This window comes from Aquarana catesbeiana, linkage group LG02, assembly GCF_042186555.1.
Source record: "Aquarana catesbeiana isolate 2022-GZ linkage group LG02, ASM4218655v1, whole genome shotgun sequence".
Lineage (NCBI taxonomy): Eukaryota > Metazoa > Chordata > Amphibia > Anura > Ranidae > Aquarana > Aquarana catesbeiana.
The window spans coordinates 309636635-309661261 of record NC_133325.1 but is presented as its reverse complement, the minus strand read 5'-3'; the positions used below and the strand labels follow the sequence as shown (position 1 = coordinate 309661261).

The 24627-nt window shown below is 46.6% G+C and overlaps 1 protein-coding gene across 3 annotated transcripts in view; it reads left to right on the top strand.

Moving 5' to 3' along the window:
- Positions 1-24627, top strand: part of MGAT4A (alpha-1,3-mannosyl-glycoprotein 4-beta-N-acetylglucosaminyltransferase A) — a 159465-nt gene that overhangs the window by 102535 nt on the left and 32303 nt on the right. For all 3 annotated transcript variants that reach the window (XM_073614667.1, XM_073614666.1, XM_073614668.1), the window contains 3 exons: positions 9691-9737; positions 20776-20889; positions 23370-23445. In XM_073614667.1, coding sequence (XP_073470768.1) covers positions 9691-9737; positions 20776-20889; positions 23370-23445 — 237 coding nt within the window. The remainder of the gene's footprint in view (positions 1-9690; positions 9738-20775; positions 20890-23369; positions 23446-24627) is intronic.

Below are 24627 nucleotides of genomic sequence, written 5' to 3'. Positions count from 1 at the left end.
GCCCCATGCCTCTGCCCCATGCCTCTGCCTCATGCCTCATCCTCATGCCTCATGCCTCATCCTCATCCTCATGCCTCATCCCTCATGCCTCCATGCCTCATCCTCATGCCTCTATGCCTCTATGCCTCTGCCTCATGCCTCTGCCTCATGCCTCATGCCTCTGCCTCATGCCTCTGCCTCATCCTCATGCCTCATGCCTCTGCCTCATGCCTCCTGCCTCTGCCTCCTGCCTCTTGCCTCATCCTCCTGCCTCTGTCTCAGCCTCATGCCTTTCTTTCTCAGCCTCATGCCTCATGCCTCTGCCTCATGCCTCTGCCTCATGCCTCTGCCTCATGCCTCTGCCTCATCCCTAATGCCTCATGCCTCATCCCTAATGCCTCATGCCTCTGCCTCATCCTCATGCCTCTGCCTAATCCTCATGCCTCTGCCTAATCCTCATGCCTCTGCCTCATCCTCATGCCTCTGCCTCATCCTCATGCCTCTGCCTCATCCTCATGCCTCTGCCTCATCCTCATGCCTCATCCCTCATGCCCCATCCTCATGCCTCATCCCTAATGCCTCTGCCTCATCCTCATGCCTCTGCCTCATCCTCATGCCCCATCCTCATGCCTCATCCTTAATGCCTCTGCCTCATCCTCATGCCTCATGCCTCTGCCTCATCCTCATGCCTCTGCCTCATCCTCATGCCTCTGCCTCATCCTCATGCCTCTGCCTCATCCTCATGCCTCATCCCTCATCCCTCTGCCTCATCCCTCTGCCTCATGCCTCTGCCTCATGCCTCCTGCCTCATCCTCATGCCTCATCCCTAATACCTCATCCCTAATGCCTCTGCCTCATCCTCATGCCTCTGCCTCATCCTCATGCCTCTGCCTCATCCTCATGCCTCTGCCTCATCCTCATGCCTCTGCCTCATCCTCATGCCTCTGCCTCATCCTCATGCCTCATCCCTCATCCTCATGCCTCATCCCTCATGCCTCATCCCTCTGCCTCGTGCCTCTGCCTCATCCTCATGCCTCATCCCTAATGCCTCTGCCTCATCCCTAATGCCTCTGCCTCATCCCTAATGCCTCTGCCTCGTGCCTCTTTCTCAGCCTCGTGCCTCTTTCTCAGCTTCATGCCTCTGCCTCATCCTCATGCCTCTTTCTCAGCCTCATGCCTCTTTCTCAGCCTCATGCCTCTTTCTCAGCCTCATGCCTCATGCCTCTGCCTCAGCCTCATGCCTCTGCCTCAGCCTCGTGCCTCTGTCTCAGCCTCGTGCCTCTGTCTCAGCCTCATGCCTCACCCCTAATGCCTCATGCCTCATCCCTAATGCCTCATGCCTCATCCCTAATGCCTCATGCCTCATCCCTAATGCCTCTGCCTCATCCCTAATGCCTCTGCCTCATCCCTAATGCCTCTGCCTCATCCCTAATGCCTCTGCCTCATCCTCATGCCTCTGCCTCATCCTCATGCCTCATCCTCATGCCTCATCCCTCGTGCCTCTGTCTCAGCCTCAAGCCTCTGTCTCAGCCTCGTGCCTCTGTCTCAGCCTCATGCCTCATCCCTAATGCCTCTGCCTCATCCCTAATGCCTCTGCCTCATCCTCATGCCTCTGCCTCATGCCTCTGCCTCATGCCTCTTTCTCAGCTTCATGCCTCTGCCTCATCCTCATGCCTCTTTCTCAGCCTCATGCCTCTTTCTCAGCCTCGTGCCTCTTTCTCAGCCTCGTGCCTCTTTCTCAGCCTCGTGCCTCTTTCTCAGCCTCGTGCCTCTGCCTCAGCCTCGTGCCTCTGTCTCAGCCTCATGCCTCATCCCTAATGCCTCATGCCTCATCCCTAATGCCTCTGCCTCATCCCTAATGCCTCTGCCTCATCCCCATGCCTCTGCCTCATCCTCATGCCTCTGCCTCATCCTCATGCCTCTGCCTCTGCCTCAGCCTCGTGCCTCTGTCTCAGCCTCGTGCCTCTGTCTCAGCCTCGTGCCTCATCCCTAATGCCTCATGCCTCATCCCTAATGCCTCATGCCTCATCCCTAATGCCTCTGCCTCATCCCCATGCCTCTGCCTCATCCCCATGCCTCTGCCTCATCCTCATGCCTCTGCCTCATCCTCATCCTCATGCCTCATCCTCATGCCTCATCCCTCATGCCTCATCCCTCATGCCTCATCCCTCATGCCTCATCCCTCATCCCTCATGCCTCATCCCTCATCCCTCATCCCTCATGCCTCATCCCTCATCCCTCATCCCTCATGCCTCTGCCTCAGCCTCGTGCCTCTGCCTCAGCCTCGTGCCTCTGTCTCAGCCTCATGCCTCATCCCTAATGCCTCTGCCTCATCACTAATGCCTCTGCCTCATCCTCATGCCTCTGCCTCATGCCTCTGCCTCATGCCTCATCCTCATGCCTCATCCCTAATGCCTCATCCTCATGCCTCATCCCTAATGCCTCTGCCTCATCCTCATGCCTCATCCTCATCCCTCATGCCTCATCCCTCATGCCTCATCCCTCATGCCTCATCCCTCATGCCTCATCCCTCATCCCTCATGCCTCTGCCTCAGCCTCGTGCCTCTGCCTCAGCCTCGTGCCTCTGCCTCAGCCTCGTGCCTCTGTCTCAGCCTCATGCCTCATCCCTAATGCCTCTGCCTCATCACTAATGCCTCTGCCTCATCCTCATGCCTCTGCCTCATGCCTCTGCCTCATGCCTCATCCTCATGCCTCATCCCTAATGCCTCATCCTCATGCCTCATCCCTAATGCCTCTGCCTCATCCTCATGCCTCATCCTCATCCCTCATGCCTCATGCCTCATCCTCATGCCTCATGCCTCATCCCTCATGCCTCATCCCTCATGCCTCATGCCTCATCCCTCATGCCTCATCCCTTATGCCTCATGCCTCATCCCTCATGCCTCTGTCTCAGCCTCGTGCCTCTGTCTCAGCCTCGTGCCTCTGTCTCAGCCTCATGCCTCATCCCTAATGCCTCTGCCTCATCCCTAATGCCTCTGCCTCATCCCTAATGCCTCTGCCTCATCCCTAATGCCTCTGCCTCATCCTCATGCCTCTGCCTCATCCTCATGCCTCATCCTCATGCCTCATCCTCATGCCTCATCCTCATGCCTCATCCCTAATGCCTCATCCCTCATGCCTCATCCCTCATGCCTCATCCCTCATGCCTCATCCCTCATGCCTCATCCCTCATGCCTCATCCCTCATGCCTCATCCCTCATGCCTCATCCCTAATGCCTCTGCCTCATCCCTAATGCCTCTGCCTCATCCTCATGCCTCTGCCTCATGCCTCATCCCTCGTGCCTCTGTCTCAGCCTCAAGCCTCTGTCTCAGCCTCGTGCCTCTGTCTCAGCCTCATGCCTCATCCCTAATGCCTCTGCCTCATCCCTAATGCCTCTGCCTCATCCTCATGCCTCTGCCTCATGCCTCTGCCTCATGCCTCTTTCTCAGCTTCATGCCTCTGCCTCATCCTCATGCCTCTTTCTCAGCCTCATGCCTCTTTCTCAGCCTCGTGCCTCTTTCTCAGCCTCGTGCCTCTTTCTCAGCCTCGTGCCTCTTTCTCAGCCTCGTGCCTCTGCCTCAGCCTCGTGCCTCTGTCTCAGCCTCATGCCTCATCCCTAATGCCTCATGCCTCATCCCTAATGCCTCTGCCTCATCCCTAATGCCTCTGCCTCATCCCCATGCCTCTGCCTCATCCTCATGCCTCTGCCTCATCCTCATGCCTCTGCCTCTGCCTCAGCCTCGTGCCTCTGTCTCAGCCTCGTGCCTCTGTCTCAGCCTCATGCCTCATCCCTAATGCCTCATGCCTCATCCCTAATGCCTCTGCCTCATCCCCATGCCTCTGCCTCATCCCCATGCCTCTGCCTCATCCCCATGCCTCTGCCTCATCCTCATGCCTCTGCCTCATCCTCATCCTCATGCCTCATCCTCATGCCTCATCCCTCATGCCTCATCCCTCATGCCTCATCCCTCATGCCTCATCCCTCATCCCTCATGCCTCATCCCTCATCCCTCATCCCTCATGCCTCATCCCTCATCCCTCATCCCTCATGCCTCTGCCTCAGCCTCGTGCCTCTGCCTCAGCCTCGTGCCTCTGTCTCAGCCTCATGCCTCATCCCTAATGCCTCTGCCTCATCACTAATGCCTCTGCCTCATCCTCATGCCTCTGCCTCATGCCTCTGCCTCATGCCTCATCCTCATGCCTCATCCCTAATGCCTCATCCTCATGCCTCATCCCTAATGCCTCTGCCTCATCCTCATGCCTCATCCTCATCCCTCATGCCTCATCCCTCATGCCTCATCCCTCATGCCTCATCCCTCATGCCTCATCCCTCATCCCTCATGCCTCTGCCTCAGCCTCGTGCCTCTGCCTCAGCCTCGTGCCTCTGCCTCAGCCTCGTGCCTCTGTCTCAGCCTCATGCCTCATCCCTAATGCCTCTGCCTCATCACTAATGCCTCTGCCTCATCCTCATGCCTCTGCCTCATGCCTCTGCCTCATGCCTCTGCCTCATGCCTCATCCTCATGCCTCATCCCTAATGCCTCATCCTCATGCCTCATCCCTAATGCCTCTGCCTCATCCTCATGCCTCATCCTCATCCCTCATGCCTCATGCCTCATCCTCATGCCTCATGCCTCATGCCTCATCCCTCATGCCTCATCCCTCATGCCTCATGCCTCATCCCTCATGCCTCATCCCTTATGCCTCATGCCTCATCCCTCATGCCTCTGTCTCAGCCTCGTGCCTCTGTCTCAGCCTCGTGCCTCTGTCTCAGCCTCATGCCTCATCCCTAATGCCTCTGCCTCATCCCTAATGCCTCTGCCTCATCCCTAATGCCTCTGCCTCATCCCTAATGCCTCTGCCTCATCCTCATGCCTCTGCCTCATCCTCATGCCTCATCCTCATGCCTCATCCTCATGCCTCATCCTCATGCCTCATCCTCATGCCTCATCCCTAATGCCTCATCCTCATGCCTCATCCCTCATGCCTCATCCCTCATGCCTCATCCCTCATGCCTCATCCCTCATGCCTCATCCCTCATGCCTCATCCCTCATGCCTCATCCCTAATGCCTCTGCCTCATCCCTAATGCCTCTGCCTCATCCTCATGCCTCTGCCTCATGCCTCTTTCTCAGCCTCGTGCCTCTTTCTCAGCCTCATGCCTCTGCCTCAGCCTCATGCCTCTGCCTTATGCCTCATGCCTCTGCCTCATCCTCGTGCCTCTTTCTCAGCCTCGTGCCTCTGTCTCATCCTCGTGCCTCTTTCTCAGCCTCGTGCCTCTTTCTCAGCCTCGTGCCTCTGTCTCAGCCTCGTGCCTCTGTCTCAGCCTCGTGCCTCTGTCTCAGCCTCATGCCTCATCCCTAATGCCTCTGCCTCATCCTCATGCCTCTGCCTCATGCCTCTTTCTCAGCTTCATGCCTCTTTCTCAGCCTCATGCCTCTTTCTCAGCCTCATGCCTCATGCCTCAGCCTCGTGCCTCTGTCTCAGCCTCGTGCCTCTGTCTCAGCCTCATGCCTCATCCCTAATGCCTCATGCCTCATCCCTAATGCCTCTGCCTCATCCCTAATGCCTCTACCTCATCCCTAATTCCTCTGCCTCATCCCCATGCCTCTGCCTCATCCCCATGCCTCTGCCTCATCCCCATGCCTCTGCCTCATCCCTAATGCCTCTGCCTCATCCCTAATGCCTCTGCCTCATCCCTAATGCCTCTGCCTCATCCCTAATGCCTCTGCCTCATCCTCATGCCCCTGCCTCATGCCTCTTTCTCAGCCTCATGCCTCTTTCTCAGCCTCGTGCCTCTTTCTCAGCCTCATGCCTCTGCCTCTGCCTTATGCCTCATGCCTCTGCCTCATCCTCGTGCCTCTTTCTCAGCCTCGTGCCTCTGTCTCATCCTCGTGCCTCTTTCTCAGCCTCGTGCCTCTTTCTCAGCCTCGTGCCTCTTTCTCAGCCTCGTGCCTCTGTCTCAGCCTCGTGCCTCTGTCTCAGCCTCGTGCCTCTGTCTCAGCCTCATGCCTCATCCCTAATGCCTCTGCCTCATCCTCATGCCTCTGCCTCATGCCTCTTTCTCAGCTTCATGCCTCTTTCTCAGCTTCATGCCTCTTTCTCAGCCTCATGCCTCTTTCTCAGCCTCATGCCTCTTTCTCAGCCTCATGCCTCATGCCTCAGCCTCGTGCCTCTGTCTCAGCCTCGTGCCTCTGTCTCAGCCTCGTGCCTCTGTCTCAGCCTCGTGCCTCTGTCTCAGCCTCGTGCCTCTGTCTCAGCCTCGTGCCTCTGTCTCAGCCTCGTGCCTCTGTCTCAGCCTCATGCCTCATCCCTAATGCCTCATGCCTCATCCCTAATGCCTCTGCCTCATCCCTAATGCCTCTACCTCATCCCTAATTCCTCTGCCTCATCCCTAATGCCTCTGCCTCATCCCCATGCCTCTGCCTCATCCCCATGCCTCTGCCTCATCCCCATGCCTCTGCCTTATCATCATGCCTCTGCCACATCCTCATGCCTCTGCCTCATCCTCGTGCCTCTTTCTCAGCCTCGTGCCTCTGTCTCATCCTCGTGCCTCTTTCTCAGCCTCGTGCCTCTTTCTCAGCCTCGTGCCTCTGTCTCAGCCTCGTGCCTCTGTCTCAGCCTCGTGCCTCTGTCTCAGCCTCATGCCTCATCCCTAATGCCTCTGCCTCTGCCTCATGCCTCTTTCTCAGCTTCATGCCTCTTTCTCAGCTTCATGCCTCTTTCTCAGCCTCATGCCTCTTTCTCAGCCTCATGCCTCTTTCTCAGCCTCATGCCTCTTTCTCAGCCTCGTGCCTCTGTCTCAGCCTCGTGCCTCTGTCTCAGCCTCGTGCCTCTGTCTCAGCCTCGTGCCTCTGTCTCAGCCTCGTGCCTCTGTCTCAGCCTCATGCCTCATCCCTAATGCCTCATGCCTCATCCCTAATGCCTCTGCCTCATCCCTAATGCCTCTACCTCATCCCTAATTCCTCTGCCTCATCCCTAATGCCTCTGCCTCATCCCCATGCCTCTGCCTCATCCCCATGCCTCTGCCTCATCCCCATGCCTCTGCCTTATCATCATGCCTCTGCCACATCCTCATGCCTCTGCCTCATCCTCATGCCTCATCCTCATGCCTCATCCCTCATGCCTCATGCCTCTGCCTTAGCCTCGTGCCTCTGTCTCAGCCTCGTGCCTCTGTCTCAGCCTCGTGCCTCTGTCTCAGCCTCGTGCCTCTGTCTCAGCCTCATGCCTCATCCCTAATGCCTCATGCCTCATCCCTAATGCCTCATGCCTCATCCCTAATGCCTCTGCCTCATCCCTAATGCCTCTGCCTCATCCCTAATGCCTCTGCCTCATTCCTAATGCCTCTGCCTCATCCCCATGCCTCTGCCTCATCCCCATGCCTCTGCCTCATCCCCATGCCTCTGCCTCATCCCCATGCCTCTGCCTTATCATCATGCCTCTGCCTTATCATCATGCCTCTGCCTTATCATCATGCCTCTGCCTCATCCTCATGCCTCTGCCTCATCCCTCATGCCTCATCCTCATGCCTCATGCCTCATCCCTCATGCCTCATGCCTCTGCCTTAGCCTCGTGCCTCTGTCTCAGCCTCATGCCTCTGTCTCAGCCTCGTGCCTCTGTCTCAGCCTCGTGCCTCTGTCTCAGCCTCATGCCTCATTCCTAATGCCTCATGCCTCATTCCTAATGCCTCATGCCTCATCCCTAATGCCTCTGCCTCATCCCTAATACCTCTGCCTTATCCCTCATGCCTCTGCCTCATCCTCATCCTCATGCCTCATCCTCATGCCTCATCCCTAATGCCTCTGCCTCATCCTCATGCCTCTGCCTCATCCTCATGCCTCATCCTCATGCCTCATCCCTCATCCTCATCCCTCATCCCTCATCCCTCATGCCTCATCCCTCATCCCTCATGCCTCTGCCTCATCCTCATGCCTCATCCCTAATGCCTCTGCCTCATCCCTAATGCCTCATCCCTAATGCCTCTGCCTCATCCCTAATGCCTCTGCCTCATCCCTAATGCCTCTGCCTCATCCCTAATGCCTCTGCCTCATCCCTAATGCCTCTGCCTCATCCCTAATACCTCTGCCTCATCCCTAATGCCTCTGCCTCATGCCTCTTTCTCAGCCTCATGCCTCTTTCTCAGCCTCATGCCTCTTTCTCAGCCTCAGCCTCATGCCTCTGCCTCAGCCTCATGCCTCTGCCTCAGCCTCAGCCTCATGCCTCTGCCTCAGCCTCATGCCTCTTTCTCAGCCTCATGCCTCTGTCTCAGCCTCGTGCCTCTGTCTCAGCTTCGTGCCTCTGCCTCATGCCTCTGTCTCAAGTACCCTGATCGGCGCTGTGCCCATCTGCAGTCTTATCCCCTGGCGCTGTGATACATTCAGTCTAATCGGCGGCCATGCAGTGTAACCAAGCGCCGCCTCCTCCTCCGTGACGGAACACTGACTCGGTTTCCCAGCAGTGAGTCAGTGTTCAGCCTATCACGGATGAGGAGGAGGCAACGCTTGGTTACACACCATGGCTGCCGATTAGACTGAATGTATCACAGCGCCAGGGGATAAGACTGCAGATTGGCACAACGCCGATCAAGGGGCATGAGGCTGAGAAAGATTCATGAGGCTGAGACAGAGGCATGGCATGCAATTAGACTGAATGTATCACAGCACCGGGCTATTAGGCTTCAGAGGAGGACTCAAGTATAAGCCGAGGGGGGCATATTCAGCACAAAAAAAAAAGTGCTGAAAAACTCGGCTTATACTCGAGTATATACGGTAACCGATAAAAGTTCTGCACAGAAGGTTATCGGCTAGGAAGATTTATGGCAGGATCAGCATTTTCGGTGCTTATTGAACACGTATAGCAAATCTTTGAATTGTATATTTAAAGTCTACGAATGGAAGATGGAGGAGGAGAAGACAGCAGCACAAGGGACACATGGCATAGATTGTAAGTAATGTCCCTTATGTCCTTTGTTTGTTTTTTTTTTGGTAAACTAAAGCCTCGTACACACGATCGGATTTTCTGCAGGGAATTGTGTGATGACAGACTGGCGTAAAATCCGACTGTTAGTACGCTCCATCAGACAATTGTTGTCCAACTTTCCTCCAACAAATGTTGGATGGCAAGCTAGTAAATTTTCGGCGGGCGATGGCCTGTTGTCAGATTTTCCTATCGTCTGTACACAAGTCCGTCATGCAAAAGTTGAAAGTACAAACACATATGCTCAGAATCAATGCTCACCAAACACGACATTAGCAGAAGGTGCCCAAAGGGTGGCGCTCAAGAGTTGAAATTCCTTGTAGTACATCACTACATTTGTGTTTGTTGGCCGACAATTGTGTACCGTTTGTATGCAAGACAAAATCCAGGCAAACGCCCTTCGGACAAAAGTCTGACGCTTTGTTGGCCAACAATCTGATTGTGTGTATGAGGCTTTAGGCTTTACCAGAAAAAAAGGGAAGCAAATAAGTGAAGTTCATTGTTAGGGGTTACATACACTTTTTCACAAAATAAGGTTACATGGGAATCCTTAGAACTACATGAAATGGGTAGGAAAGAGTAAAAGTGGACCTATTACTTTCTAGTAGACAAAAAGCTTTTAGAGAAGATGCCTGTTACACAGTATGCACTTATTTTTTGTCAATGACCATTTTAGTACATTATTGAAGATTACCAACCTATTTGATTTATTGGTACTATATATTTTATTTCCCCAGACAGACCTTGATTATGTGCACAGCGTGGTTGCAAGCTTACAAAAAGAGTAAGTTTTTTATGAGAATTGTTAAGCAGACTATTGTTTTCTGTACTTGTGCAATGATTACTGTAAGTGAATGTTAATGACAGTCCTTGTAATGCTTACTGACATAATTATTCCTCCTTTAGAATATTTTTTCATTGCACTGCTAATGGTTCATTATCTGAATCTGAGCCACTTATGTGAAGGCCACATGTGGCTTTTGGCTTCCTCTGATGTTGCTTAAAGCAGCCTTTCAGCAATGAAATACCTGTCTGTCCTTTCCCCTGCTGCTTTCTAAATGTCTCATAAGCACGACATCTGTCAAGGACAATCATATCTCAATTATGAACAACAATTTTTTTATTGACTTTTTTTTTCATATTTAACAAGCTAGGAATTCATCTTTCACTAGTTTGTCTTCATTACTATGGGTTACACACCATGGGGGTTATTTACTAAAACTGTAGAGTGCAAAATCTGGTGCAGCTCTGCATAGAAACCAATCAGGGTCCAGGTTTTATTGTCAGAGCTTAATTGAACAAGCTGAAGTTAGAAATTGATTGGCTACCATGCACAGCTCCACCAGATTCTGTGTGCTCCAGTTTCAGCAAATCTCCCCCATTGTATAACTTCTTTGCTCTTTGTACAGATTTAAAGCCTAACCCTTGGCAAAAAATCAAAAAATCAATTCATTCTAAATGTTGGACCTTACTTACTCCTTTATAGCCCATCCTGTGGTATATACTCTCTGGTAGTTTCCTCTATGGGGATGGTAATTTCCTGCCCTAGGGACCAGGTACTTCACCTTGCTTGTTGACTCTTCTGGGACTCCTCACTGCCCCTGTGCCTCTGAATCAAGGAACCCTGCTGCTATTGGTGCTGCCATGATGTCGAAACCCAAAAGAGGACCCTGCTGGAGAAATTGAGAGGGCTGAAGACCGGAACGTCATGTGACTGTTGCTTTGAGTATGTCAAAAAGGAATTTAGAGATCTGGTTTTGCCCAGAGGGTTTTTGTTTTGCCCAGAGTTGGACCTTAATATGGAAATAAAGTCTGCTATACCTACGTCCCTCACCTCCACTGACATTGTCAATTTGTCTTATTCTAAGTTTGGCATCTTTGGCTGTCTTGTTTGGCCAGCCTAGGATGATGTAAATCCCTTGCGTGTTCATCAGGAATGCACACTGAGTTGCTCATGCGTGTCTCCGTGTACATTTGGGAGACACATTGCTAGCAGGCAGAAGAGGGCCTCAGACACACAGACATCATATTGATTCTGCCGCCCTTTGGGAATCTTGTGACAATGATAGCCAGTTCTGGCCTGTGTACGTGGCCATTTTTCATATTGTTGAGTTAGAATATGTTGCAGTAAATGTTGCTCAGCTTCCCTGGAAATTGACCACTGTTCTGCATATCATTGGATGGAGGAACTAAGCGCTCACTTACATGATTGCTATCAGAACCTTGTTGCAACATGGAGCCTGCTCCTTTCTCAGATTTGATTCAAGAGGGCGCATTCTGATGCAGTGGGACACCCCTGACTGGATTCCCTCCAGCATCCTTTTCTACTTACTCTTCCCTTCACCCTTCTTGCTGGGTGCAGCAGTGGGAGCTACACTTCCCCATTCGCCTACAGCTCTGTGAATGTCCATTCCCACCTTTTTATCAGCCAGTATTTGAACAAATGGTGACTCCCAAAGTGCTCTTTTGTATAATGTGTACCAGGTTAAAATTAAAAAAATCTATTGGTGCACTATTTTAAAATCCTCCATGTTTGTTTAATATGCATTTTAGCACACTTATGTCCCTCTAAAGAGTGATCCTTGTTCAGATTGCTCTTCAGGCTGTGCTGAGGTGTTTCCTCCTCACCACCTGATTTAACCCTGTAAATGGCGCTCTGCCGTGGCCCCAGAGGCTTGCATGGGTTGCCTTTGGCCGTGGCAATGCATGCCGAACTTGAGATGTTGTTGAATGGCCGCTGTGTCTGCGGTGTGTGTACAGCCCTCAGTGGCCGCTTGTCAGTGTTCAGGTGGGCCGTAAGGGGGGCGGTAAAGTTATGACTTAATTGCCTGGTTTAACTGCCCCTGGCTGAGCGTGTAAAGGACTCCTTACAATTTTTTCTCTTATCACATGCCCCTGACCTCAGTATTATAATCATCTGTCTCCAATGCAGCGAGATCTTGGGCATGCAGTCTCCTCGGCAGCCACTTATTAGTATCTTCCCCTCTTGGCCCTCGCATGTGCTCTGAAATCTGAATTTAATCCTACAAAGAGCTCATACTCCAGAAAAAGTTCCAGAATATGATCTTACCAAGGGATTAAATAGAAATTGCAAAACACGTGTATGAGCCTGGCAGAGAAGATATGTTGACAAATGACTTTGTGACGTCAAGAAACCCACATGGCTAAAATCTTGCTGGTCTGAGTACAGGTAAGTATGAGACTGGGGATAGGAGGTGTTTAAAAAAAAAAAAACGTGCAGTTATACATCATTTCCCTTTTGTTGCATGATTGCAATAAGTCTGCAGTCCTGAAGTGGTTAAAGTGTTTTTAAACCCAAGTACAAAAGTGTAATACATTGCAGCTTACCAATCCTTAGATGTGTTGGCTGCATTTGTTTTCTTCTTTTTTTGTTCAGGCTTTTTTCCTTTATTTTCATCTGGTGATCCTGCCAGCAACCTATTCTGTCCCACTCACTGTATTTCATGGAAGAGTGATGGTGTCCTGATTTGGACTACAAACACCTTCTCTGTTCCCCATCTCCATTACATAGAGGGGAGTTGATTTGTATATCACAGAGGAGAACAGGGACAGCAGATAACATTGTTTGTGCAAAGTCCACAACACAAAGCATACACCTCTCAGACCAACGAGATGCAATGTCTCTCCAGGTGCTCGCCCTGGCTCACCACCGTTACTGAAGTATGTAGACAAAAGAAAGTGGCCGCACACTGGAACGAGAAATTTGGTTGGTCCTGTATCATCTGTCTGCCATGCGACAATAAAGATTTCTGTCAAGCAAACTTCTCTTTCCAGTGTGCAGCCACTTTTTATTTCTTCTACATATCACTGTTTATGTGTGGGTACACATGGGCTGTAAACCGTCCAAAAACGGCCAGTTCGGAGGGAACCGTCCGACTCTTAGTCCGTGTGTACAGTTGTCTGTTCTACGCAACATGCTAGAAAACCGGCATCCGATAAGCCAATGGCTGCAAGCATTGATCAGTGTGTTCTGGCAGAGGGTCAGTTCCCCCTAGCACGGGGGGGGGGAGATCCCTGCACTAACATCACTTGTGTTAGTACAGTGATCTCTCTGTTTAAAAAAAAAAAAAACTTCTAGTGTGTACCCAGATTAAGGATTGTAAGCTGCAATAGATCTTATTGGTGCCTTCTGTCATATATTCTTCTCAGCATTTGTGTACACTGAGCTGGGCATGTGCAACTCATCATACATTTACTGCACTTACTGCATACCGCAACGGTATAGTGTGACATCATCGAGTAATGGCCAATCAAGTGACCCATGAGTTTGAACCCAGTAGGAAGACCAGAGAGGATGGAAGCATCCTGACAGACTGGAATGTTGGAATTGCAGTGCAGAAGGGTGTTGCTTGCCAGATAAGTCTGCCATAATGTGCTACTATGTGGTGCACTATGGCTAAAAGCTCTCAGGGCCCATTTTAAATTTTTTTTTGTAGAGGTTTATTTCCACTTTAAGATCGGTTCTTGTTACATAGTTACATAGTAGGCGAGGTTGAAAAAAGACACAAGTCTATCAAGTCCAACCTATGTGTGTGATTATATGTCAGTATTACATTGTATATCCCTGTATATTGTGGTCGTTCAGGTGCTTATCTAATAGTTTTTTTCAAACTATCGATGCCCCCCGCTGAAACCACCGCCTGTAGAAGGGAATTCCACATCCTTGCTGCTCTTACAGTAAAGAACCCTCAGTTTAAGGTTAAACCTATTTTCTCCTAATTTTAATAAGTGGCCACGTGTCTTATTAAATTCCCTTCCGCGGAAAGCTTTTATCCCTATTGTGGGGTCGCCAGTATGGTATTTGTAAATTGAAATCATATCCCCTCTCCAGCGTCTCTTCTCCAGAGAGAATAAGTTCAGTGCTCGCAACCTTTCCTCATAACTAATATCCTCCAGACCCTTTATTAGCTTTGTTGTCTCTGTACTCGCTCCATTTCCAGAACATTCTTCCTGAGGACTGGTGCCCAGAAATGGACAGCACACTCTAGGTGCGGCCGGACCAGAGTCTTGTAGAGCGGGAGAATTATCGTTTTATCTCTGGAGTTGATCCCCTTTTTAATGCATGCCAATATTCTGTTTGCTTTGTTTGCATGCCGTTGCTGAGCCTATCATCTACTAGGACCCCCAGGTCTTTTTTCATCCTTGATTCCCCCAGAGGTTCTCCCTCCAGTAAGTAGATTGCATCCATATTTTTGCCACCCAAATGCATTATTTTAAACTTTTCTACATTAAACCTCATTTGCCATGTAGTTGCCCACCCCATTAATTTGTTCAGATCTTCTTGGAAGGTTTCCACATCCTGCGGAGAAGTTATTGCCCTGCTTAGCTTAGTATCGTCCACAAATACAGAGATTGAACTGTTTATCCCATCCTCCTGGTCGTTTATGAACAAAATAAATAGGATTGGTTCTTGCTTTTGCAAGAATGATTCTTCATGAATCCATGCTGATTACTGCTAATGATACCGTTTCATTACTAAAATCTTGTGTATATAGTCCCTTATCATCCCATCCAAGAGCTTGCATACTATTGATGTTAGGCTAACTGGTCTGTAATTCCCAGGGATGTATTTTGGGCCCTTTTTAAATATCGGTGCTACATTGGCTTTTCTCCAATCAGCTGGTACCATTCCAGTCACTAGACTGTCAGAAAAAATTAGGAACAATGGTAGGGCAATTACTTGACTCTGCTCCCTAAGTACCCTTGGGTGCAAGCCATCTGGTCCTGGTGACTTATTAATGTTACGTTTTCCAAGTCTATTTCTAATTCTGTCCTCTGTTAGCCATGGAGGTGCTTCCTGTGATGTGTCATTATTATTATTATTATTATTATACAGGATTTATATAGCGCCGACAGTTTACGCAGCGCTTTACAACAACATTAGGGCAGACAGTACAAGTACAATACAATTCAATACAGGAGGAATCAGAGGGCCCTGCTCGTTAGAGCTTACAATCTAGGAGGGAGGGTCAAGTTATACAAAAGGGTAATAGCTGTGGGGGATGAGCTAATGGAGAAAATAATGCAGTTGTTAGATGGAGGCATGAGGATAAACACTGCAGTTTTGGTTACTGAAGCCCCCCAATTCCCCCGTGAAGACTGAGGAGAAGAATAAATTCAATACCTTCGCCATCTCCCCATCCTTTGTAACCAGATGTCCTTCCGCATTCTTTATGGGGCCAATATGGTCTGTCCTCCCTTTTTTACTGTATGTATATATATATATATATATATATATATATATATATATATATATATATACTTAAAGAATTTCTTTGGATTTTTTTTTTGCTCTCCTCTGCTATGTGTCATTCGTGTTCTATCTTAGCCGCCCTAATTGCACCTTTGCATTTCTTGTTGCAATTTTTGTAAAGTGTGAATGCTGATGATGATCCCTCAGCCCTGTATTTTTTGAAGGCCTTCTCCTTTGCTTTTATATGCACTTTTACATTGGAGTTAAGCCATCCAGGACTTTTGTTTGCTTTAAATTTATTTCCCAATGGGATGCACTGGCTAATGCCCCTATTTAATATGCTCTTAAAGCAAACCCATCTCTCCTCTGTGTTCTCTGTTCCTAAGATTTTATCCCAATTTATATTTTCTTGCAAGGTTCGTAGTTTAGGGAAGTTGGCTCTTTTGAAATTCAGTGTCTTTGTATTCCCTTTGTTTCCTATTTGTGTGATTAATACTGAAGCTAATTGACCTGTGATCGCGGTTTCCTAAATTGCCCCTTATTTCCACATCCGTGATCAGGTCTGTATTGTTAGTAATCAGTAGGTCTAGTAACGCTTTGTTTCTAGTTGGTGCATCTACCATCTGACCCATAAAATTGTCCTGCAAGACATTTAGGAACTGGCGAGCCTTAGACTAATGTGCGGTTCCTTCTGCCCAGTCTGTCTGGATAATTAAAATCTCCCATTATGATGACACTTCCCATCCCTGCTGCTAATTCAAATTGTGATAGTATATAATTGTTAGTAAAAAAAAAAAAATCTTGTGTAGTAACAGGCTCAAGTACCGTGCTGCATTTAAATGTTGCTTACAGAATAAAACGGGCTGGAGACCTCCGCTTAATAATAATGTATCTCCCATAATTACTTTTTTACCCTTTATCTACTGAAATGTCATCTTGAGAAAATACAACACATCCACTGTTGTGTGTTCAAGACATGACCGAGAGACAGACTTCAGATGGATAGAGGGAAAGAGCTGCTCCAGGCCACATCAATGTGCTCTTTTGTTGGAGTGTTCATTCTGAGTAAGTCACATAGGCCTGGGGTGAAAGGTCATTTGAGGGATATTAAGACTTTGTGTTGCCTTGCTGAAGAATTCATGGTCCTCAGGGAACACAGCTCTGCCCCATTGTGCTTTCTGGAAATGGCAGATATATTGTTGCCATTCAGCTCATTGGAAGCCTCTGTGGTTATTTTTAGACGGCTGTATTTCACAGTATGTCTTAGTTGGCTGGTAGCTATAGTAGCTTTGTTACAGTGTTGCTTACGGGAAAGAAAACATCTATGCAATCGCATTGCTTCTAGTCCTCCTTCGTGTGCTGTGACATTTATATTGTTGCTAGAAAATCTATGCCCTCTGTAACACCAACTAGCTCAAATTAAGTCGCTGACATTTGCTGCTTGCTTTCTTAACACAAATACAAAATGCATTTAGCCAGCAATTATTTTGCATAGTCAGGTGGTACTGTGGGCTTCTGGTAGAATAGTGGCAGCATACGTTCATTTTTTTTTAACCACTTCAGCTCCAGGGGGTTTACCCCCCTTCATGACCAGGCCATTTTTTGTGATACAGCACTTCTTTATTTTAACTAACAATTCTGCGGTCGTGCGACACTGTACCCAAATAAAACGTATGTCCCTTTTTTCCACAAATAGAGCTTTCTTTTGATGGTATTTGATGACCTCTGCAGTTTTTAATTTTTTGCGCTATAAACAAAATTATGATTAAAAAATAAATAAATATTTCTTACTTTCTGCTATAAAACATATCCAATAAAAAAAAATAAAAAATCTAATTTCCTCATCAATTTACGCCAATATGTATTCTGCTATAAATTTTTAGTAAAAAAAAATCTCAATAAGCGTATATTGATTTTGGTTTGCGCAAAAGTTATAGCATCTACAAACTATGGGATTATGGAGTTTTTTTTTCAATTATTCTTTACTAGTAATGGTGGCGATCAGCAACTTATAGAAAAACACTAAGTGAGACTTTTTGGGAACCAGTGACATTATTACAGTGATCAGTGCTAAAAGAATGCACTGTCACTGTACTAATGAGACTGGCAGGGAAGGGGTTAACATCAAGGGTGATCAAAGGGTTAAATGTGTTCCTAGGGAGTCTGTGTGGGGGGTGCTTGTACTGTGGGAAGGCAGAGATCCGTGTTTCTGCTTAGCAGAAACACAAGATCACTGCCTCCCCTTGTCACAGAATGCCTTGTTTACATAGCCAGATCACTGTTCTGCCTGTCTACTGAACGATTGCCGGGTGCCAGCGGACATCGAGTCCCCCGGACCCGCTGATTGACTCCCGCTGTGTCCAATTACAGCGAGAGCGAGACGCCAGCGGCGCGTGTCCCAGACCCGGAAAAGCAAAATCATGTACAGGTACATGATCCTGTGTACAGGTGTATATGTACGTGGGGAGGTCCGCAAGAGGTTAAAGGGTAACTCCACTTTCATGGGGAAAAAAATAGAAAATAAAGAAAAAATAATATAGAGTATACAACTGCGACACAAGTTATATTTTAATTGAATGTTATTAAAAATTATCATTCATTTTCAATCTGCAGTTCTGTAATTTTCTGAAAATGCAATGCAATATGGCTACCTGTGTACAGAATGTGTACAGAACGCCCCCCCCCCCCCCCCCCCGAAACATAATTTCCTGCTTGTGTGATTGACTTACCAATTTTCCCTAAGATACAAGTCAGATTACAGGCATCCCCTGCAAAAAAAAATAAAAAATTTTTGGTGAGATACTTCCAATAGGTAATCACATCTAAAGGGATGCAGGCCCAGCAATTTTCCTCATTAGTGCCCTGCAGGTGCAGCAGCTGATTGATAATTATGAAACCACTGCTATTAGACTCACTTCCCCACATGGACACAGACAAACACACAGATATTTCTTCAGAATAACAAAAGGTAGGAATCTGCAGCAAAGTTTATTAAAATCCTTGTAATGTACATAGATCACCTGGAGGGGAATGTTTTTTCTCAACAAAAGTGGAGTTATGCTTTAAACTATCAAATTTACAAACCATGGAATATTTATAATGTCCCTAATGATTGTTTTAGTCTCAGTTTAGATCGGATTTGAGGATTAAAATTATCAAGCATTTTGCATCAGTTGACAGCACTGTGATACTTTGTTCAGGAATGGAGTTGTATTTTGTTTAATCAGTTTATGAGGTACCGTTACATGATGTAAACAGAGATGCAGTCGTTCACTTACTATCATAGGTTATGAACATATGCTAAAGTGGAATTCCAGGCTATTACAGTATTCCAGCCGTTGTCGGCGCTCTCTCCTCTCCCCTACCCTGAAGCTGGCTCCTGGGGAGATCACGTAACTGGACCAGCCTTGAGAATAGGTAAGTATAAGAATCTTCTTTCTACAAGGTAGTTAGAATAGAGGTTAGTAGGGGGTGGGAGAAAATTTAAAGGATAAGTTCACCTTTGTAAAAAAAAAAATGCACATCTTTTTGCAGGTAAATATGTGCATTTATTTATTTATTTATTTATTTTTTAGGAGCCTGCAGAGCATTGCATCCACGATCAGCAGATCATGGGTGCAATCTCAGGCCCCTGCAGACTGTCAGTACCTCGTACGCTCTTGTAGTTCATTGAGAACTACAAGCTGTCAAATGCAAAGGCTGTTGGTACTTGTAGTTCTCCCATTTATGGAACTCTGTGAATGAATGAAGCTGCCGGGTGGGCGGAGCCCCGCATGGCCACATTTTTTTAAATTGTGGCAGTGGGTTCACTGTCACAATGGGGGATTAGGGGGTTACATGTTACATCCTGAATATAATAGCTATAGCCTAGTTTTCCACCACTTCTCTGTATGTGGCATATTGCTTGATTATTCGTAATTGGAAGAGATTGATTGGAAAATAAATTGATTATTTATCAAAGTGTGTGTGGCTACCATGTCTAATAAGAGCTGTTGTCCACTGCAGCCAATCAGAATCTCCCTTTCATCCTTCCATACTCCTCTAGTGTGTTTTGTACCTGTGATGAAAGTGATTCCAATGACATCTTCAATTGTCTAATAGGGCTATATTTATCAGGTATCATGTCATTGCTGCAATGACATAATAGCAACCAGTTAGATTCAGATCTCAGTAGAGTGCAGCTGCAGAATGAATTCTTGCATCTGAATTATTGCTGAAAAGTTCTTAACGTACACACTTTAATAAATATTCCTCAAAGTCCCATTTATTTGTGTTTTATTCTGTTTTAAGGTGGAACTTTACGCATAACAAATTAATAAAAAATAATGTTCTTTAGCAAAGAACATATGTTTCACATTAATAATTATGCAACCAAAATTAGTGTGTGCTGTAAAGTGCCTCCAGAATTGCTCTTGTTTCAGCTTGCTGGAGGCTGCCATTTTTCTGAATCCAAGAGCCCCTGAACAGCAGTAAATCTTTAGGCTGTCAGCAGATCGGCCTCTAGTGGCTCTGATTTTCAGCACAATGCCAAACACGAAGCGCAACTGAGCATGTACAGAGCAGGGTGAGACCGTGTATTACTGGATTAGACAGTAGTTGCACTTATTTTTTATGTTTTACATAGTTATACCTGCAAAAGGGGCCACCCTGAGGTGATATAGCAGGACTTCTTTTTCTGACTAAAGTTCCATTTTAAGTATCAGTATTACTTAAAGCAGTACTTCAGGCAATTTTGTTTCCCCTGTTCAATGGGACTGTGCCCACACTGTATGGGTTAACTGCTCGTTTTGCTCTGGGGAGAGGACAGTGGAGATATACTTGTGCCTGCCGATCCTCTCTGCGCAAGACCAGTTTAGCACCCCCACACTCCAGTGGTCTTGAAAATGGTTTGTTCCTGACATCAGCACGCTCCATAGACAGGAACAATCCAGTGCTGGACCGTGGGGGAGCACGGTTTTCTGGAGGATTGGCGGATCAGGTGAGTATGAGCTTTGTGCTCACCCCTAGAAAAAACAAGTGGTTGATCCATGCAGCGCATGCACGGCTGCACTGCATGGGGAAGAACAAAAAATTGCCCGGAGTCGGGCTTTAAGCAGGCCATGTGGGCTGTAGGCTTAACAAAAGAAATGTGACAGATTTTTCCCTCCTCACTAAACCGTGCAGATGCACCACCAGCTGTCAAAATAACCAAACAGTGCCTACATCTAATTGGATGTTCAGCTGATAATGTTCTACCCGCCGCCTTTGATTTTTTTAAATTGAAGGATGTTGGGTGAAGTGGTGTAAATCTAATCTAATTTCGGTTGGTTCATTGGAATCAGGCAAAATTCACTCGGTGTATGACCAGCTTTATTGTTTGCAGACTGTGACCCTCTAAATTGCCTTATGCTAATTGTGACTACCTAGGTACATCTTCATAAACCATTGCAGAATTGATCTTTCCAAGTAAGAAGTGCTGAACGGTAATAGTATTATCCTATTTTAGATTTCATGTGTAACTGAGATCTTTGCTTTGTGGGTTTACCTCTTTCTTTGCTATTGAATTTATGCAGGTAGATCCTATTACACCATATTTTGTGTCATCTTTTGATTTTATCTTTTTAATTAGATTCTCTGTAGAAATCGGCTCCGGTTTAGTTGAAGTAATCTCTCCTCCTGCTGCCTATTATCCAGACTTGACAAATTTAAAGGAAACCTTTGGAGATTCAAAGGAGAGAGTCAGGTATGTCATAGAACATACACCAGTGGTCTCCAAACTGTGTCCAGGGGGCCAGATTTGGCCTTCCTAAAGTCTGAAGGACAATAAACTGGCCCTTTGTTTAGAAGGTTTGGAGACCCTTGACCTACACGGTATACTCCTGTTTAGATGTGTAAAAGGAAGTTTGTTGCTTTCCATTTTTTTTCTTCATGGCTGTAAAAATTATAAAGGCGTTCTGTTTAGTGTAAATGGATAAGTATAGTGTGTTTCCAGTCAGTACATATTTAAGTTCTAAGGTATAGTGCTTACTTTTGAAGCCAAATTCCAGATATATTCACTTTTTCCACATTTTGTTATGTTACAGCCTTATTCCAAAATGGATTAAGTTAATTATTTTCCTTACAATTCTACAAACAATAACCCATAATGACAACGTGAAAGAAATTTGTTTGCAATCTTTGCAAATTTATTAAAAATAAAAAACAAAAAAAAAATTACATAAGTATTTAGCCTTTGCTCAATACTTTGTTGAAGCACCTTTGGCACCAATTACAGCCTCAAGTCATTTTGAGTATGATGCTACAAGCTTTGCACCCCTATTTTTGGGCAGTTTCTCCCATTCTTCTTTGCAGGACCTCTCAAGCTCCATCTGGTTGGATGGGGAGCGTCGGTACACAGCCATTTTCAGATCTCTCCAGAGATGTTCAATTGGTTCAAGTCTGGGCTCTGACTGGGCCACTCAAGGACATTCACAGAGTTGTCCTGTAGCCACTCCAACATGCTTGGCTGTGTGCTTAGGGTCATTGTCCTGTTGGAAGATGAACCTCCGCCTCAGTCTGAGGTCCAGAGTGCTCTGAAGCAGATTTTCATCAAGGATGTCTCTGTACATTGCTGCATTTATCTTTCCCTTGACCCTGACTAGTCTCCCAGTTCCTGCCACTGAAAAATATCCCCACAGCATGATGCTGCAACTACCATGCTTCACTGTAGGGATGGTTTTGGCCAGGTGATGAGCAGTGCCTGGTTTCCTCCAAACATGGCGCTTGCCATTCAGGCCAAAGAGTTCAATCTTTGTTTCATCAGACCAGAGAATTTTTTTTCTCATGGGCAGAGTCCTTTAGGTGCCTTTTGGCAAACTCCAGGCAGGCTGTCAAGTCCCTTTTACTGAGATGTGGCTTCCATCTGGCCACTCTACTATACAGGCCTGATTGGTGGAGTGCTGCAGAGATGGTCATTCTTCTGGAAGGTTCTCCTCTCTCCACAGAGAAACCCTGGAGCTCTTTCAGAGTGACCATCGGGTTCTTGGTCACCTCCCTGATTAAGGCCCTTCTCCCCCAATGGCCGAGTCCTGATGGTTCCAAACGTATTCCATTTATGGATGATGGAGGCCACTGTGCTCTTTGGGATCTTCAATGCTGCAGACATTTTTCTGTACCCTTCCCCGGTTCTGTGCCTCGATACAATCCTATCTTGGAGGTCTACAGACAAATCCTTGGACTTCATGGCTTGGTTTGTGCTCTGACATGCACTGTTAACTGTGGGACCTTATATGGCCAAGTGTGTGCCTTTTCAAATCATGTCCAATCAACTGAGTTTACCACAGATGGACTCCAATCAAGTTGTAGAAACATCTCAAGGATGATTATTGGAAGCAGGATGTGCCTGAGTGTCAAGGCAAATTCTGAATACTTATGTACATGTGAATATTTTTTTTATTTATTTTTTTTAATAAATTTGCAAAGATTTCAAACAAACTTCTTTCACGTCGTCATTATGGGGTTTTGTTTGTAGAATTTTAAGGAAAATAATTAATTTAATCCATTTTGGAATAAGGCTGTAACATAACAAAATGTGGAAAAAGTGAAGTGCTGTGAATACTTTCCAGATGTACTGTAGAAGGCACAGATTTCTGCTGCTTTTTTTTTTTTTTCATAATACATGTAGTGCAAGTACCTGAGTTTGACTTACAGTACCTGTACAGCCAAGCTCATACTTGAGAGAAGCAACACAAGCCAATCAGTTGTGCTGTAGTGCAAGGACATGCTGATAGCAAGAAAGAAGAGAGTGACATAGAGATGAGCTCATCAGTCTTCCGCTTGTCCTTTACTGTCCAGTCACAGGTTGGGGGCGGGACAAAGTCAGTGGGTGTTAATTAAGAGCAGCAGAGAAATATAAAGTCTTCTGCATTGCCATACAAGCCTGTTCGATGTGGCAGAGCTGCGTACATTAAGGACTGGCTTGACAGAAATACAAACCCTTTGTCATTTGAATCCTCTCCTTTGCATGTATTTCATCTGTTTATTTTGTTGCTTTACCTGGAATTCAGCTTTAAAGCAATTTTTGATGTTCCTTTAAAAATTGGCATGCTTGTTTTTTTCCATATTTTGTAATTGGTTTCAGGTTTAGGCATTTGTCAATTTGTACTTGCACTAAAGTATACATCTCATGTGGACTTCTAAAATGAATTAAGAAAATGATTCTAATGTTTATTTGTCTTCTTACAGATGGAGGACCAAACAGAATTTGGACTATTGTTTTCTTATGATGTATGCTCAGCGGAAGGGTATTTATTACATTCAGGTAATTCTTTTCTGTTTACATAATTAGATGTACTGGTAACTGCAATTTAGTGTGCAAAAATTAGTCATTTGATCTTACTATGTATGTATGTGCCCTTATGTGTGCAGCACAGCAGCTCAGTAAATATCCTGGAATGCTCAGCTTCTTGCTGAGGCCACTTTGGCAGCCACATTGTAAAACTTGTGTATATATGTATAGGTATGTATATATGTGTGTATGTATTTATGTGTGTTTTTTGTAAGTGGGATGGGTTCAACTGGTAATAGTGGTAGTAGTAAATCGTGCACAAGACAGGGACAACCAAGAAAAGTCCAGTTCTTCTACAGTTTTCATGGAGGCAGTGACAAACATGCTTTCAGTGCAGGGCGGCTTGTACAGCATGCCCATAGCATAAAAAAAAAAAAAAAAAAAAAAAATCTGCTTGTTGGAGCATCTAAACTCAGGTCAATTCCTGACTAAAAGGGTACCCCCTCCCCAAAGCATTAGAGGGTACCCCATAGCAGGCAGCTCTATCTTTTTAGTTGTCTTTCAGCAGTCAGCCTTTTCGGCAGGCAGCAAACTCTCAAAGCAGAGATAAAGAGAGAGAGCGAGCAATGGTTAGATGACATATAATAAGGCCAGTGCGCAGCAGAGACTAATAACGAAATCTAGCTACCAGCCAGGTAAGAAGTGGACCTAGAAGTCAACACACCCATCCAAAGTTCTACAAAGCCCCCAGTTTATGGCCAGATACTCCCAGAAAGTACCTCTCTGCAGGGGTAGTTTGTGGCTGAAGTATAATATTGAATGTTCTTCCTGGTCATTTCTGAAGAACAAAACTGGCTTCAGCTCTTGTAAAGCTCTCACTGCCTATTCATTCCATTGCACCATGTTGGACATGCTCCCTTTGGTGAGATCAGTGGTGCTGCTACAGTGGGAAAGTTAGGCTCAAACCCTAGTAGCATTCTACAATCCTTATAAAGGCTCTCAACAAGGCTGTCTCAACTGACTTGGTCCAACTTTATTTGCTTCAATCTTGTCCATTAGAGGGTTAGTGATGCCCCCTACCCAATGCTGTAGCCCAAATACCAGGCTTCTTCCAGCCCCTTAGCACATTTTATTTTTTTATTCTATGTTTGGCCTTACAAATAGAATCTGAAACTGCCTGGACTTTCTGTTGGTGGGAATCTCAGTCAACACCAA